Source organism: Brienomyrus brachyistius, unplaced genomic scaffold (genome assembly GCF_023856365.1).
Source record: "Brienomyrus brachyistius isolate T26 unplaced genomic scaffold, BBRACH_0.4 scaffold76, whole genome shotgun sequence".
In the NCBI taxonomy this organism is placed as follows: Eukaryota; Metazoa; Chordata; class Actinopteri; order Osteoglossiformes; family Mormyridae; genus Brienomyrus; species Brienomyrus brachyistius.
The window spans coordinates 91804-110506 of NW_026042351.1; the positions used below are offsets into that span (position 1 = coordinate 91804).

Here is an 18703-nt window from a genome sequence, read left to right on the forward strand (position 1 = left end):
TTCAAATCCACCACCATCATCCCAGTGCCAAAGAAGTCTTCAGTCTCCTGCCTGAATGACTACCGTCCCATCGCTCTGACACCCATTGCCATGAAGTGCTTCGAAAGACTCGTCATGTCGCAGGTGAAAAGCAACCTCCCCCGATCACTGGACCCGCTACAGTTTGCCTATCGCACAAATAGGTCAACCGAGGACGCCATATCCACCGCACTTCACCTTTCCCTCTCTCATCTGGACAATAAAGACTCTTACGTGCGACTACTGTTCATAGACTTTAGTTCAGCCTTCAACACCATCATTCCACAAAGACTGTGTGTGAAACTGAGCGGATTGGGACTGAGCACCTCACTCTGCAACTGGATTCTGGATTTTCTCTCAGAGAGGCCTCAGTCTGTTCGAATCGGCAACAGCGTTTCCAGCACCATCAGACTGAGCACAGGTGCTCCTCAAGGCTGCGTTCTCAGTCCACTTCTGTTCACACTCCTGACCCATGACTGCACTGCCCTGCACAGCCCAAACCACATCATCAAATTCGCAGACGACACGACGGTGGTGGGGCTCATCAGCAACAACGATGAGTCGGCGTATAGAGACGAGGTTCAGTAGCTGTCCACGTGGTGCAGTGAGAACAACCTGTCGCTGAATGTGGACAAAACCAAGCAAATGGTAGTCGACTTCAGGAGACCTCGCCCCAGCCACACACCACTCAGCATCCACGGCTCCACCGTTGAGATGGTAAAAAACACCAAGTTCCTGGGAGTTCACATCTCAGACGACCTCACCTGGACGACCAACACCACCTCCATCACCAAAAAGGCCCAGCAACGTCTCCACTTCCTGAGACGGCTTAAGCGAGCCAACCTCCCACCTCCCACCCTCACCGTGTTCTACAGGGGCTCCATAGAGAGTGTCCTGACCAGCTGCATCTCCGTCTGGTTTGGAAACAGCACGGTTTCCGATAACCGACAGCTTCAAAGGATCATCAAAGCAGCTGGGAACATCATCGGTGCGTCTCTCCCATCGCTGCAAGACATCTTCAACAAGCGCTGCATCAGGAGGGCCTCCTGCATCGTGCTTGACTCCTCTCATCACACAGACTCTTCACACTCCTCCCATCTGGCAGACGCTATCGCAGCATCAGGACTCGATCTTCCAGGCTGCGGGATAGCTTTTTCCCAGTAGCCATTAGACTCCTGAACACACTTACCCCCCCACACACACCCTGACTGCGATCAAATTGACTCCTGCACATCTGCACTTTACACACAAACTGCTACAAGCATTTTTGCACTTCTGCCACTTATTTGCACATTTTCCATACATAACTATTATAACCTCCTCTACCTCTATCTCCAAGTATAGTATATTTTTTTGTATACCTTATATTTACTGATTTGTTACATGTCTCTTTTCTCTCGTCTGCACTGAAAAAAACTGGAGCCACGTCATCTCGTCTCTCTATGTACCTGTACAGTATATAGCAGAGATGACAATAAAGTTTACTTTGACTTTGACTTTGAAGAGTTATAGAGCTAGAGTCGCGCCTCCAGACGTTAGCACAGTTGCTAGGTAGCCAGCTAGCTGCAGGTTCGCAGTCAGGGAGTCTGGGGGCTTCAGTATTAGAGTTAGATAGCTCGGCCCACACTCCGGCATTAGAGCCCATGCAGCAGGGCGAGTGGGTGACGACTCGGCGACACAGTCGGAGAGCCCGAGCTTCGGCGAAGGCTACCCCCGAGCACCACCTTCCATCTCTCAGCGTGTCGAACAGGTTTTCCCCGCTCAGTGAAACACCCACTGAGACGCCTGTTGGAAGTACGACACGTGAAAATAGCTAGACCGCTAGCGGCACCAGCAGTCGAGGTAAATTGTTTACCGGGAGCCAGAGCGCTGGACATTAGGGCCAATCTTAAGGTGCTGACCATAAATAGACGTAGATATTCCAAGATAGTTGGATTTTATTCGCATGGATTTTATTATCTGCATAATATTGCCAAGTTAAGAAACACACTCTTCATGCGTTTATTACCTCCAGGCTCGATTACTGTAATGTCTAATTCTCCAGCTGTCCTAATAGGTCATTAAATAAACTCCAGCTAGTCCAGAATGCAGCAGCCAGAGTCCTCACCAAAACTAAAAAATATGATCATATTTCCCCAATTTTATTTTCACTGCTCTGGCTGCCAGTTAGATTTCATGTTGACTACAAAACGCTGCTCTTAACCTATAAAGCTGTAAATGGTCTTGCACCACAGTATGTGAGTGACCTCATTTGCAACAACATTCCGAATCGTACGCTTAGATCACAAGATGCAGGTCTTCTATCCATACCCAGAATAAAGAACGTTACTTTTGGGGGAAGAGCATTTGCTCATAAAGCACCACAGTTATGGAATAAACTTCCTATTAGTGCTCGGAACTCAGACACAATCTCTGCATTTAAGTCAAGGCTTAAGACGTACCTCTTTAGCCAGTCTTTTGGATAGTTAAATCCTCTTTTCTAAGGTGAAGGCAAATCTGGAGATTCATAATCATTTGAGATTAAAGGTAAAAGGGGGGATTGGTGCTGTCGTCCTGCCACTCTCGCCGATCACTTAAGCTGTGGACGGCGGGTTGGCTTGATGCCAAAACCCCTGGAAACCCTCATGTCTGTGCTTCCTTCCAGGTCTCTCTTTTAGACAGGCTGTCATAGTTACTCTAGTCCTGCCGGAGGTTAGGTTTGGTGTAGGGCAATAACTCTTCTCCATCTTCTCTTTTTCTGAGCTGATACCGAGCCGACTCTACACCATGTGAACTACACCTGTACTCCTGGAGAGAACAACATGAAACCAACTGGGACTTCATAACTATATGAACTCTAATGAATCTCAGTATAAATGCAGTTTCATGCTCCCTGGTTGCCCAGTAGAGGATGGGGTCCCCTTCCGAGCCTAGGTTCCTCTCAAAGTTTCTTCCTGGTAGAGGGAGTTTTTCCTTGCCACTGTTGCCTCAGGCCTGCTTGGTGGGGTTCTGGCCGGTTAAATGTAGTACAGTCAAACCTCGTTACGTACCACGGATACAACGTTTTCACCTTTTCAACGTACAGGTTTCTAATTCCCGTGTTTAGCCTATGTATTATTCCAATAGCAGCCATTGTTTACAGCCTATACCCTTACAACGTAAACTTCGATACAATATCCAAATTTCTAGAGAAAATACGAAAACTAACCATCGTTACAACGTACAGCGCTCTCCCCACCCACCACAACTTGTGTCGCTACATCTACCTGTATCTACCTGATCTTCGCCCGACAATGCACATTTGTCTATTGCGTCGTAACTTCCCGCGTTAAAGGAGTTGCCTTGACCGATCGTAACTGGACTGCGTAGTAATGGCTTGTTAAGTGTTGTGTGCGTATTCTTTGTTTATTAAACCTTGTGAAATACCAGTCATGCCGGTAATTGTGAATTCAGAATAATAATGGAAGTAAAGGATTTTATGATTTAATTTAACCATATTTCATTAATATTTTCAGGCGAAATGCCAGTTTGATGCGAATGTTTATTTTAAAAACCCATTTTGACCAGCCGTTGTGTATTTTCCTTGCCGTTTATCGCCGGCCGGCACTAAGTAATCATGAGTAATTTAAGGAAAATTTCAAGGATCCAAATGAGCTTTGTTGAATTATTTAACAAGTAATAATGTGTTTGTTTGTTTTGTAGTTTTGTAGTCAATTTAAGGGTCTGTTCTATTAAAGTTTTATCATTTACATGGATATTTTGTGAATTCTTTCATCCATCTTGCACTAAGTGATTACAACGTTCTATGCTTATAACGTACATGTTTTTGATATCCCATCTTGAACGTAGTAACGAGGTTCGACTGTACTAAGTTAAGGGCTTTGTGACAATGACTGTTGTTAAAAGCGCTATATAAATAAAATTGAATTGAATCTTGTAAAAGGGTTATTATTATTGTCCATGTGTATATTAAAATCCCCCAACAACTATTATATTTGATGATAATGTAGATAAGTGAGTTATAAAAATAGCAAAGTCATTTAAAAAGTCAGCATTTGATTTAGGGGGATGGTAAACAGTTGCAGTGATGGTAGGAGTAGGTCCAGGCACTTGGCATACAGTGGATTCAAAAGAGCCGAATGCCTGAACAGACACCGGCAAGACTCCATTTCTCATGGTAAATTATCGTGAGACCTCCTCCACGGCCGGAGCCACGGGGTTCAGAGATGTAAGCAAACCCCGCAGGAGTAGATTCATTAAGCTGAGAAAAGTCATCAGGCAGTTGGCATGTTTCAGTTAGACACAACTGAGTGTCGATCAAGAGCTACTGGATGAGATGTCCCTTGCTCTTAAGTGAGTGGATGTTTAACAGACCGAAGTTGACAGTTGAAGTTTCACGTAGAGTAGAAGTGTCAGTCGACCGAGCTTGGCTTGCTAGCACACTGTGGTCGACAGTCCTGCTGGAGTTATGTGGAGGATGACGGGAGCTGGATTAGATGGAGTTTATTGTTTTCGAGGTGTCAGTCTGGAAACCCCGGCGGGACCCACAGTGAATGTATTTCCGGCGAGGGCAGAAAGCGATGTCCGGATAAAGCTGCAGAATAGTCAGCAAATGCTCAGACATGTGGAAACGCAGTTGGAGGAGCTCAGCTGCTGAATACTGGAGCAGACCCATCGCAGCTTGGAAAACAAGCGACAGTGGAGTCCAGATAAACACAAACTAGGTAAAAATGCAACTGATCCACATTGTGGGCGAGGACTCGGACAACTTAAATGTCCAGTGGGCAGATCTAGATCCAGGGAAGACTCAATAGCCCAAACAGAACAGGTGGGCTAAAACATCGGTCTTGCAAAAAAGTAAGATCAGTAAAATCAGAAAAATAACTCTTCCAGTGGAGACCAAATGCACATAAAACAAATTACCAGAGTTAGAATTTGAAATCAAAGGTTAGAATTTACCGGCGAGCAGCGGCAGTCAGTTCGCGCCAGCATTCGCACAAACAAGTCAGACTCTTTTATTAATACTCAAATTATGTGATACTAGTAAAAAAACAAGTCAGTTGATTATATTGAACAAAAACAGGCTTCATACCTAGGGTTCCACTCAACATTCCTCCATGGGTCTTTAAGGAGCTCTGGTCTCCTCTCCTGTTCCACCACAAGTTCAGTACTGCTGCTGCCTCCCATTTTCCAAACACCAACTTCCAGACCTGTTCAATGAATGCATTGTATTTTCCTCATCCATTTAAACGCAAATTACATTTAACAACAAATTATAAATGACATTTCTTTACCAGATGGTTTAATCCAAAGTGACACAGTTTAGAAAACATTATCAGCCACTCCTTGGTGAAACTAGGGTTAAGACTATTGCTTAAGGCTCCAGTGCGGAAAAACACTTAAGCCATCACAGGATTAGCAACCGGCCAATTACAGGCAGTCCTAACTGGCTGAGTCACACACATTTCTACCAATGTACAAATTTTCAAGAAGTGCTAGTACCAGGGGTGCTGCTAGAGAGTTTGGGCCCCATGAAAACATATAATTTCGGCCCCTCAACACAGCTTGCTGGCACATATTACCGTATTTTTCGGACCATAAGGCGCATTTAAAAGCCTATATTTTTGTCAAAAATCAACAGTGCACCTTATATTCCGGTGCACCTTGTGTATCACTTCCAGCTGTGTTTACGGACCTAGCTGCGCCGCTGAGTATTTTGCCCATGGGATTTTGCCGCCTCGCGGAGTAATACACATTATGTTTTGACATAATAATTACCGTAACATTGTCGTGTGTATTTAATGACCCCAAAATGGCTCCTGTGAAGAGACATGCTTACGAAGCGGAATTCAAGCTTAAGGCCATCAGTCACGCAGATCAACATGGAAATAGAGCAGCTGTCATGCCCGGCTCGTCCGCTCCTCGTGTGTGCCACGCCCCCTGATTACTCACATGTGCTTCCCCGATCGTACCCATCTGTGTCTGCTTATTTTGATTAGTCACGTCCTATTTAAGTCCTGGTCTTACCTGTTCCCCTGAACCGTCATTGTGGTCTTTCTGCGTCTGATGTTCCCTGCTCCCAGTTCCCATATTAAAACCCATAGTTTGCCCTGATTCCGATCTGTTTGCCTGTTCCTTACCCGCCTACCCGCACGATCGCTGCTGTGCCTGCCCGCGATCGTGACAGCAGCTGCGAGAGAATTTAATATTAAGTAACAAGTAACCAAGTAACAGCAATGAGACTGACTCGGATGAGGAGAAGAGGGATGCGGGTCTGCTTGATGCCGCAATCACGCAACTGTTTAACTCAGACACTGATGGTGAAGATTTTGAAGGATTTGCGAAAGAGGAATGAACTGACATGTATGTGTATTGTTTTGTATTTTAGGAGTTACAGCTGAACATTTTTGAGTTTTTGAAATTATTCAGTTAATTTCGTATTTCATGAATTAAAACTGAAAAATGTTGAGTTATTGAAATTATTGACTTTATAATAAATAAATTGAGTAATATTTGACTTATCTGGCCGCTTTGTCTCGCTTAATTGATGCGCCTTACAATCCGGTGCGCCTTGTTTATGAAAATTGACACAGCTATTTATGGTGCGCCTAACGATCCGGTGCGCCTTATGGTCCGAAAAATACGGTAGTTATATGATGTTTTTTATTTTATTCACAGCAACATGTTCGTTCTTTGGGCTACTTACAATATATTACTACTATGCCCAATGTTTTGAGAAAATCGGAAACTTCCATTTCTAAATTCACAGGCCTCATGCACCATCATTCAGCTGAACTTTTCACAAAACGACTAAACGTGAACAAGTTATGCGGTTTACTAGACATTGCACACATTTGAAATATAGATATATTCAGGCCGGAGTTGCCAGTCAGGAGGCTCCGGAGAATTCCGGGTGGGCCACTAAAGCTTTGTAGTTACATTTCACAATTTATACAAATATTCACTCTCATCTCTTGTTTAGACTGTCTTGCTTCTACAAGAATAATAAGTTAACAACAGAAAAAAAAATGTAACCAGCTGAAACGACTCGACCACCCAGCATCCCTGCATTAAGAGTCCGTTAAGAGCTTGTTTGTTTCACCTGTTTCCAGCACACAAAGTTTTTGCCCATATATATAAATGTAAATAATAATAACAGCAATAATAATAATAATAGGCGTAAATGCAATCAGTCGCTACTCGATCAGACATAAGGCGACAGATACCTGTCTTTTTTAATACATTTATATTTATGAAGTAGTATTATGATCAATATATAATACAATGTCACTGTGACAACATGCATGGCCCCCCTGTGGCCCCTCCTAAATTTGTATGTTACTTGGGTTTTTATTATTATTATTATTATTATTATTATTATTATTATTATTATTGCTGTTATTATTATAGGTTCATAGTAAATTATATACACCAATAGAAAGACGACTAAATGAGGATTTAGCAGGATGTTAATGGATCACTTTTTATTATAAACTGTTATGATTTTATATTTACAATATTATTTGCTGTAGAGTGCTGGGTGTATATTATAGTACAGTAGCTACTGTCCTGGGTTTGACGTTAAACTGCATCCGGACCTGCGAGTGGATCTTCAATTTGCAGGGAAAAATTTTCGGAGGTTAGTGGTGGGACTGACACTCCAGTCATCATAAAACACTTCACAGCAGCTCAGTCTAAACAGACACGACTCCCTTCTGTTCTCCACAGGAGTAGCTCCGCTGCAGCCGCCCACAGGTAGACTGCATGCATCATAAAGTGGATGGGGGAGCAAAGCCCTCGTGAGCCTCATCCCCGGGCGAGTCGAAACCTTCGGAGAGCTAATAGTGTCAGGCCTGCTGGGGATTGGGGCTGGTGTGGTGCTGGGGCGTCACCTGCTGCATGGCAGTACTTGGGTCCCAATTTGAGGCGGCCCACCCGGGTAGGTATGTAGAACGTATTCTCAGATAGCAAAATGATTCAGTACTAGATAATTAAAATTCATAGATAAATTGCAACTCCACATACAAATTAGATTTAAGTAGACTGAACATGAGTGCTATTGAATTCATTTAAAATAATTAATCCCAGTCTTCTAAAATTTGTTCAGTTTATATAACATAAAATTGAACTGTGAACTCAAAATGTACATCTGATCTTAGATAATATAACTTTGTGTAACTAATGATCTTAATAAAATTACTTACATCCAACAATATATATGTAGGTAGGCAGATAGGTGGAGAGGATGAAATAAATATTAATTACAAATCACAAATAATTATTAATTAATATATTTATATAATGTAAGATTCCATGACCTTAAAAAATAGGCTTGATTTGATTAATGTAAGTTTTATTTAATATATACAACAAACATTACGTAAGACCAGAAGGTAATTATTAAATTTCCTTATATTTAACATGTTATTTGTAAGGCTGGGTGAACTATGATACTGGCAAATATGGGTAGAGTCTGGCCTGGATCCAGTGATCTTTAACTGTTTTGAATCCGTCCTGCTGTGCAAGTGGACTCCGATCCAGACCAGTTATGCGGATCTGTTCCAGATCCTCCTGCCGAGAGGAATGACTGAGCTCTAAGGGAGAGCCCAGCCACCCTGCGGAGGAAACCCATTTGGTCCGCTTACACTTACGACCTCGTTCTTTCGGTCACTACCCACAGCTCATGACCATAGGTGAGGGTAGGAACATAGATCGACTGTTAAATCGAGAGCTTTATCTTTAGGCTCAGCTCCTTCTTCACCATGACAGAGCAATGCAGCGCCCGCATCACTGCTGATGCCGCACCGATCCGCCTGTCGATCTCCCGTTCCATTGTTACCTCTCTCATGAACAAGGCCACACTGCTCCTCCTGAATCCGAGGTTCGAGAATCCGGCGGACCCTCCTCTCCAGAACCCCCGAATAGACCTTACCAGGGAGGCTGAGGAGTGTGATCCCCCTATAGTTGGAGCACACCCTCCGGTCCCCTTTCTTAAAGAGGGAGACCACCACCCCGCTCTGCCAGTCCAGAGGCACTGCCCCTGATGTCCACACGATGCCGCAGATGCGTGTCAACCAAGATAGCCCCGCAACATCCAGGGCCTTGAAGAACTCTGGGCGAGTCTCATCCATGCCCGAGGTCCAGCCACTGAGGAGCTTTTTAACCACCTCAGCAACCTCCTCCCCAGAGATAGGCGAGTCCACCCCCAAGTCCCCACACTCTGCTTCCTCATCGGAAGGCCTGTCGGTGGGATTGAGGAGGTCTTCGAAGTATTCGAAGTGTTGATGCTGCACTGCTTCCCCGCCCTGAGACGCCGGATGGTGGACCAGAATCTTCTCAAAGCTGTTCGGAAGTCATTTTCCATGGCCTCACCAAACTCCTCCCACACCCGAGTTTTTGCCTCAGCAACCACCAAAGCCGCATCCCGCTTGGCCTGCCGGTAGCCGTCAGCTGCCTCTGGAGTCCCACAGGCCAAAAAGGCCTGATAGGACTCCTTCTTCAGCTTGACGACATCCCTCACCACCGGTGTCCACCAGCAAGTTCGGGGATTGCCGCTGCGACAGCCACCGACCACCTTATGGCCACAGCTCCGGTCAGCTGCCTCTACAATCAAGGCACGGAACATGGCCCATTTGGACTCAATGTCCCCCGCCTCCCCCAGGATATGGAAGAAGTTCTGCCGGAGGTAGGAGTTGAAACTCTCCCTGACAGGGCTTTCCGGCAGACGTTCCCAGCAGACCCTCACTATACGCTTGGGCCTGCCAGGCCTGGCCGGCTTCCTCCCCCACCAGCGGAGCCAACCCATCACCAGGTAGTGATCAATTGACAGCGCCGCCCCTCTCTTCACCCGAGTGTCCAAGACGACTACAAAGTCGATCATCAAACTGCGGCCTAGGGTGTCCTGGTGCTAAGTGCCCATATGGACACCCTTATGCCTGAACATGGTGTTCATTATGGACAATCCATGACGAGTACAGAAGTCCAATAACAAAGCACCGCTCGGGTTCAGATCGGGGGAGCCGTTCCTCCCAATCACACCCCTCCAGTTTTCACTGTCATTACCCACGTGAGCATTGAAGTCCCCCAGAAGAACAAGAGAGTCCCCAGTAGGAGCGCTCTCCAACACCCCTTCCAAGGACTCCAAAAAGGGTTGGTATTCTGAGCTGCCATTTGGCGCATAAGCAAAAGCAACAGTCAGGACCCGTCCCCCCACCCGAAGGCGAAGGGAGGCTACCCTCTCGTCCACTGCTACATTTGTGGCGAATATACGCTTGCGCCTCAAAGATGCTCAATGACTGCTCTTGTGAATAAAGCATATCATCTGTGCTTCGGCTGTAAAATAGATGATCAAGACAAGCAATTGCCGCCTCACATTTCTTGTGCGACATGCCTGGCTCAGAAGCACTTGAAAGACAATGTCGTTTGCTGTCCCGATGATATGGCGAGAACAGAAAGACCAGGTAACAGACTGTTACTTCTGTTTGACTAATGTGTCTGGTTTCTCTGCCAAAAACATGACGCCAATTGAATACCCTAATCTGCCTTCAGCAATGAGACCCATGCCACATGACCACAGTCTTCCAATTCCGAAACCACCAGAGGAATGGACCTTAGATAAGCCAGATGAAGAAACTGCAATGCAGGAACTGGCAGGGACAATGATCCGGATTTTGAACCGTACTCATCAGGCGATCCACATCTCATAACACAGTCGGAATTAAATGACCTGGTCAGAGATTTGGATCTGTCAAAAGCAAAGCCGAATTGTTGGGTTCGGGACTGCAGGAATGCTGTCACCAGATACAAATATTTCTGCTGACTACTATTTAACACTACAATGTGATGCACCTGACATTGAATACAAATGAAAATCAAGAGCAATACACTTCTAACTATGGTAAACACAATAGCATATGTGAAACATAAATGCGATTAAATACGTTATTGCCAGTAAACAGTTAACTGTCTATTTCCTATGTGAAACAACAAAACCAAAACTATATTTTTGCATTCCCTCCAGGTACCTGTCACGATCAGCAAAAACTTTTCAGGAAGAAAAACTAAAAAAAAATTGTTGTGCAGTGTAATCGATCTTAAGTAATAGATAAACTATTTAGCGTAACAAAACTTTTGGGAAAGCCACCCCAGTTCAATATGCGATTATTTATTTACATATGCTATTTATTTATTTTTTTCTTCTTGAAATATTGAGTAATTTATCGGGATAATTTCGACTCAATAAGACTTTAAACTGTAGCATCATTTATGAAAGTTCCCCCAGAACAAAGACAAAATTGGATGGGCCCAGTTTCCTGAAACCTTCTTAACTGTCAGATTCAGCCCCTGTTGTCTCAGTCTTTTGTGTCCCTTCCCCGTTTGGCCAGCAGGCATCGCTGGCCATCCTGTCCCTCTTGTCAGTCTTTGTCTCCCTTGTTTTCTGTCAGCCGCATGGCTCAACATGTTGAGCATGTGACTACTTGCAAATCCCTTTGTCATGTGTTCAAATCCTGCTTCCTCTGTGTTTGTATTTCACTCCCTAGTGTTTCATTTGTGTGAGCTTTTCTAGTTCTTCTGTCTGGTGATTTTGTAGTTGGTTTTGGTTTCGTTCCTTGTGCCCCTGCTTGTGTTCCTACCTGCCTAATTCCCCAGTGTTAGATTCTGTTTCCCTGTTCCTTGCTTAGTTTTTAGTTTCCCTGTTTTAGTTCCTTTGAGTTAATTAGTTTTCATTTGTTTTCTCAGTCTGTTAATTAGCCTCATCTGTCCAGTGTTAGTCTCGTTACCCCTTAGTATTTAAGTCCCTTAATGCTACGTCGTTCATAAGTTCTACCTTAATTCTCTTACAGCTCCACTGTGTTTCCGGAAACATTTTTAATTAAGTATATCTTCCGTGAAGATGGTCTGAGTCTCTCTTAGTCTCTTATCACTGTTATCGACTCATACTGCTCATTTAAAATAAGACTGAAATCATTAAGGGTACAGTTTCATAACCAAACATCACTTAATTAAAAAATGACTGGTCTATATGGTAACATTATTTTGTCTGATACATGACTACAATCTTCATTAGATTTCATCCTTGCGCTCTGTACAGCGAATTGGCCTCAGTAATGTGCGGATTCATAATGAAGATAAGGAACGTACTGTTGATTATGTATTTATTTATTAATTGGGAAGGAAGGGGGAGTTCTGCCGATACTGCATTCCCCCTATTTCCGATGCCTCTGGAATGCACACACCTCTCTAAATGCACCAAAGTCACAGTACATCAAAACTTTGGTTCATGAGGTTAATAAAAGCCAACACTGCAGGTTCATTTTAATGCAAGTCTCTCATATTTTCCCCAAAAAATCGCCCTGGAATAGTCCTTAGTAGGTAATACTGAAACACATAAGACATTATTTTATATTGAGACAGTAACGCAATAATAGCTTTTCTTTTGGCTATTGTGCCATTGCTCATTCCAATATGAAGGACATGCACATATATTGGTGCATGCAGGAGTTTTATAACACAAATAACCATAAACTGGTGATACTACAGTCTGGGGAGGTGGGTTCATGCACCCATTCAGCAAAAGCCATATTTACAGTTAGATGATTCAATTTGTTAATTGTGTATTTTATTTGTAGGTTCACCCCAGTTCTGATTAATGCGATATTTTGAAGCATTCCTGCAGTGTCATATTTATAAAGAACATCACTTTCTCTCAAGCCAAGCAGTTGCTGCATGGAGGGAATAATCAATTCTCCAGCCATCGATGTCAACCAATCCGGTGTTCCAGTGCGTATTAAGTTTGCACTTAAGAAGCTCTCCCTTGAGCAATTTTGCATAAAAATCTCCTTTATGCGACTGTTTGGGAAACATACATAGGAAAACAAATACCTTCCATGACATATACCTTTAGAGTTTTTGTAAGATGCTAAGAGTCACCGATATCAAAAAAGTGGGCCCTGGTCTTTGGCATAAAAATTCTGGGCTGAAAATTAGTCCCACTCCGTGTCTGTATATCTTTGTGAACAAACTCACTTTCTCCAAATGGCCCACAAACGCTGCCTCTTTACAGACAATTGTGAAAGTGAATTTAGGAGTTAATAGGTTTTTTTTGATGATGATGATGATGATGATGAGAACCCTTTATTGCTGTTGCAATAGACCATGTCACTAATCACAAGTACCAGCAAAAAACTGGCCATCAACCCGACCATACATATACACAAACATCATAGTAGGGGGTAGACCGGTCGGGAGACAGGGGCAAACAGAGAGAATAAAAGAAACAGAATAACATGAGGAGAGAGGAGGAGAATAAAAAAACAGCCCCCAGACTGTACTCCAGTGGGGAGGACATTGTAGGAACCGAAAAAAAACACCTCAGCAACATAAGCACATGGTCACTACACCGTACAAAAATGACACGACTTGCAACGGGTGGGGGAAATGGGGAGGTGGAGGTAGTCCAGCATAGACAGACAGCCATCCGTTTTTTTTTTTACATCAGAATTTTAATCACACAGATTACTGTGGCCACACCACAGCAAATATTGCAACAAATCTCATTTTAGAGTTGCCATACAGTCCATCCATCCATCCATTTTCCAAACCGTTTATCCTATTGGGTCGCGGGGGGTCCGGAGCCTATCCCGGAAGCAATGGGCACGAGGCAGGGAACAACCCAGGATGGGGGGCCAGCCCATCGCAGGGCACACTCACACACCATTCACTCTCACATGCATTCCTACGGGCAATTTAGCAAGTCCAATTAGCCTCAGCATGTTTTTGGACTGTGGGGGGAAACCGGAGTACCCGGAGGAAACCCCACGACGACATGGGGAGAACATGCAAACTCCACACACATGTGACCCAGGTGGAGATTCGAACCCGGGTCCCAGAGGTGTGAGGCAACAGCGCTAACCACTGCACCACCATGCCGCCCCCTGCCATACAGTCGTTGGCTTAAAACGCTGTGCTATGAACATGAAGGCATATACACATTATCTTATAAACTGCCTTAAAGTAAAACACTTGACAAGTGGATTCTTCTGTATTTGTATCTGGTACATTAAAATAAACTTGTTTGCTCATATAAAATATACTGTGTTTTGATATACTGTGACATATAAGTGTCACGTCCAGCTCGTCCGATCCTTGTGTGTGCCACGCCCCCTGATCATCCATGTGTGCTTCCCTGATCATGCCCAGCTGTTTCCTGTTTTTTTCGGCTTGTCTTGTGTATTTAGTTCACGTCTGAGTCCATCTTCTCCTGACTTGTCATTAATGTTAGTTAATGTTAGTTGATGTCAGTTGATGTCAGTTTGTCGCCGTCTGCCCTGGCTCTCCCGTTCCCAAATAAACCCATGTTTTCCCGAAGATCCTGCCTGCCTGGTCTTTCCCCGTTTCCTGCTCGCCCATCCAATCCCTTGTAAAGAATGAGAAGTCTCTATAAGAAGGTACCCCCACTGACCGATGACGTCTATGTCGGTCTAATTAACATGGTCCTTTACTGGCTGGACCAGCCGGAGGTCTCAGATGACCTAGAGGCAAGGAGATTAGCCAGCCGCAGCAGGGACATCTTGGAGGGAATGTCCCATGCTGAAGACGCGCATTTAGCGGAGGTTGTGCGTGAGAACCTCCGGCTTCTGGTGCAGCACATGTCTGAGAGGAGAGCTCAGCTGGTCGCACTGCACTGCGAGAGGATTGCAGAGCCGCCATCCGCCGCTTCGGAAATGGCCCGACCTCCGCAGACAGCCAAAAGCCAGAGGAAGAGAAAGAAGCGGAGAGAGGGGAGTTCAGGAGAGGATCCAACGATCTTCCTAGGGGCTGCCTCCCTCGTCGCTTCTGAACCCCTCCCGATCCTCCACCTGGCAGTGATCGAGCTGGCGAGGGTAGGGCCCGCACGGACCACGGCAAGTTCTGCCTAGACGCTCGCCGAACAGTTCTTCACCCTCCAGGGACTTTACTGGAAGGTAATGGAAGAACCGGCCAAACAGGACTCCCCGCCAGCTCGCCACGCAGCTCCAGCGAGACTTTGCCACATACACTCCCGCCTCTCCTCAAGGCGACGTAGAGAAATTAGCAGAGCACCTGAGGAGGCTGTTCCAGTTACGGAGAATGGTGCCCCCTGCTGGGTCCGAGTGGTGGGCTGCTGCACTGCCTGAGGCAGCGCCTCCGCCTGCTGCTCCGCCCGTCTCTGAGGCACTTGCAGTGCCGCCTCCGCCTGCAGCACTGCCCACTCTGGAGGTCCCGGCTTTTGCCCGCTGTGCCTGTAGCACCACCCGAGCTGCCACCTCCGCCTGCGGCACCACCCGAGCTGCCGCCTCCACCAGTGGCACTGCCCGAGCTGCCGCCTCCACCTGCGGCACTGCATAAGCTGCCGCCTCCACCCGAGCTACCATCTCCACCTGCGGCTCCGCCCGGGCTGCCACTTTTGCCCGTGGCTCCGCCCAAGGCCCCTCTGCCTCCGCCCGCAGCTTCGCCTGAGGCCCTGCTGCCTCCGACCACGGCTTTGCCTGAGACCCCTCTGCCTCCGCCCGTGGCTCCGCCCGCCTCTGTGATCACTGTCCCTGTGGCCCAAGTCCCAGTCCCTGACGCTACTCCAGTTCCGCCCAGCTCCAGTCCCCAAGGAGGTCCTGGACAAGCTGACCGTCGCTCCTTCCTCCTTGGAGGAGGAGGAGCTCGAAAGGGACGCCTCGGGGACCTCCCTGATGACTCCTCTTCCCTCGCCCCGGAGAGGTTGACCCCGGCCTGAACTTCGCATGTCTGGGTCCCGGAAGGGGAGAGAACACAGGCGAAAGTCTGGGGCCCCACCCGCGCTGCCCCCTGGCTCGCCCTCGCTTGCCTTGGCTGGGGCTCGGGGGGCGCCTGCGGGTCTTTGGGCTCTGGGTCGGCGGTCGCCTGCGGGTTCCCCTCCGACGCCTCGTCACCCTGCCTCAGTTCCGCCTCCGACGCCTCGTCGTTTGCCTGCGGGTTCCCCCGCTGGTGTTCATCCGTTGCCTGTGGGTCCCCCCACTCTGGCATGTCAGGCGACGTCGCCTTGGCTGGTTGTGGCTACGCCGTCGCCTGCTGCGGCTCCCCCTCCCTCCTTACCTCTGCCAGTGTCCCCTCCGGCTTCCTCTTTGCTTCCCATGGTGCCACCTCCGACTCCTTCCTCATCCCCTTTGCCTGTCCCTCGGCCTGTCCCTCGGCCCCTCCGAGGTCCCCTCCTGCTCCGGCCTCCCGGTTGCCTGCAGCCCCTCCAGCTGCTGCCCATCGCCTGCTGAGGCTTCCTCGGGCTCCCCTTTCTTCCCCAGCCTTTCCCATCTGGCCTCCCGTCTTTGTTCCTCCTGTGTTTGTTCCTCCTCCTTTTGCTCCTCCTGCCTCTGCTCCTTGTCCCTCTGTGTCTCCCATGTTGACTCCCGGCCCTTTCATTCTGCCTGTTCCCTCCGTGTCCCCTTTCCTCATCTGTCTGCGTTCCCTGTTCTGTGTCAGGTCCTGTCCTGGTTTCTGCCCTTGTGCCTGTTTTGTCTGTCCGTTCTGTTCCCTGTTCCCCGTTAATGGTCTTGTTCTTGTCTTCCAGATCCTGTATCCCCAGCCTCGTCTCATTCGTCGCTGCGCTCCTTTGGGGGGGGTTCTGTCATGGCCAGCTCGTCCGATCCTCGTGTGTGCCGTGCCCCCTGATCATCCATGTCTGCTTCCCCGATCATGCCCAGCTGTTTCCTGTTATTTTCGGCTTGTCTTGTGTATTTAGTTCACGTCTGAGTCCGTCTTCCCCAGACTTGTCATTAATGTTAGTTAATTATTTAATGTTAGTTAATGTTAGTTGATGTCAGTTCGTCACGGTCTGCCCTGGCTCTCCCATTCCCAAATAAACCCACATTTTCCCGAAGATCCTGCCTGCCTGCCTGGTCTTTCCCCGCTTCCTGCTCGCCCGTTCAATCCCCAAACCTAACAATAGGTACAGTGGATATTTAATAGTTAAAGAATTTCTAGAATTGAGCCTAAGTTATTATATTGATATGGCTGCTGAAATCTTTCTTCACATTTATGAGTTCCCTAGGAAGATCCCCAGAGAAGGTTGGTAACTGTTCATTCTAGCCAAAGGTGTTTCAATTCACATTGTTGACTAGGACTTTTCACAAACCCAGTAAATTAACTACTTATGGAGTTTTCTGCATGCTACTGAGATATATTCTATAGATATTTCAGTGTTTCCCCTACCATTATATTAAGGGGCGCCCCGCCCCCCCAACGGCACCTCCTGCCCCCCTTGAAGGTCAAGTTAATTTTATTTTATTTTCTATACAGTGCCAGATCACAACAGAAGTCATTTAAGGTTACCTTTCCTATAGAACAGGCCTATGCATTGTCACACACAGATGAGCACACTCTCTGGCCCTGAATTACCCAACTCTGGTAATAATCCACAGAGAATTAAGAAAGGATAGGAGGAAGGGAGGCTGCAGCTTTCCGATGGCTAAGATGACCTGCTCATCTTCTATCTCAGACTTGTGAAATGCGAAATGCTATTTGGTAGACGCGGCGCTTTTGTTTCATTTTCGGGATACTTTGAGCCCCTTTTTGAATAGAGAGCTCCATCTAGTGTTGATAGAAAAAAATTGCAAAATGTTCCAGAAGCATCATTTTGTCCATCACTACTGTTTGGCACGTACGTGTTTGTTAAGTCCTGAAGATAAAGTATAGCCAGACGTCTCTGACTTCTCATATCAAGAGGCTCTAGAAATGTTCTTCCAGAAGCCCAGAAAGATGCACTGCAGTGACAAAAGCTGCACGCTTTGTGGGTAACTGTCATAAAAAGAAATGTTCTGATGTTTAGTTCAGTTGTTACTCCTGTTATTAAAAAAAAACACATGAACCCGTGTCCATTTGCCCCCCCCCCCCCCCCAAGCTGTAAACCTAGGGAAAACACTGTATTTGTTAGACAAAATCACTTTTTTCAGTTCTTATAGATGATTGTGAAAGTGAAAGAAGTTCAAAAGCATTTTAGTCACACAGACAACAGTGATAAACGGTAAAATATGAATACATTTGTGATTTCCCAGTTATATAATTACTAGAATAAGTTCTTATATATTAATACAAAATTGAACATCTCCTATACATCTGCATGAGTCTCCTGGGAATAACATGATTCGAGAACAACAGTAGCTATCAGTTAAAAATATATTAAAATATTTCCACAGACGGACAAACTGAACGAGTTATTAGGATTACTAGCCTACGGTTTGTACGGTATATTTGCCTTTTACATTAAACAAACTCACCTTTTCCAAATGACCTTCGAAAGCTTCAGTTTTACAGACAATTGTAAAAATGAAAGTATGAGCTCACAGCGTTTTATATAGTCACAGATATTGGTGGCCACACCACAGTTCATGAATATTGAATATTGCATCAATTCTTATTTCCGGTTTGCCGTACAATTATTGGCTTAAAATGCTGTACAAGAGCCTAATGTAACCAGAAAAGCACTTAGATGTCGTATAAATTGCTTAAAAGTGAAACAAACGTCAAATGGAATCTTCTTTTTGTAGTTGACATTTTAAAGTAAACCGGTTTACGTTATGTAACCATATTTAATGTACACATTATTCCACTGATTTTTGTTATATAGGACTATTATACATTGTAATATAAAACTAATATATATATATATTATGTTAAGTTGAATGAAAAATTTTATTATTATTTATTCATTATCAGTTAGAGCACT

The 18703-nt window shown here is 45.7% G+C and overlaps 1 protein-coding gene across 1 annotated transcript in view; it reads right to left on the minus strand.

The window, feature by feature from the left end:
• LOC125726784 (uncharacterized) overlaps window positions 1-18289 on the minus strand; it is a 46328-nt gene extending 28039 nt beyond the window's left edge. The window contains exons 1-2 of the mRNA XM_049003276.1: window positions 18255-18289; window positions 5090-5207 (exon numbers count right to left, since the gene is read on the minus strand). Coding sequence (XP_048859233.1) covers window positions 5090-5184 — 95 coding nt within the window. The 5' untranslated portion in view covers window positions 5185-5207; window positions 18255-18289. The remainder of the gene's footprint in view (window positions 1-5089; window positions 5208-18254) is intronic.
• Between the last annotated feature and the right edge of the window lie 414 nt (window positions 18290-18703).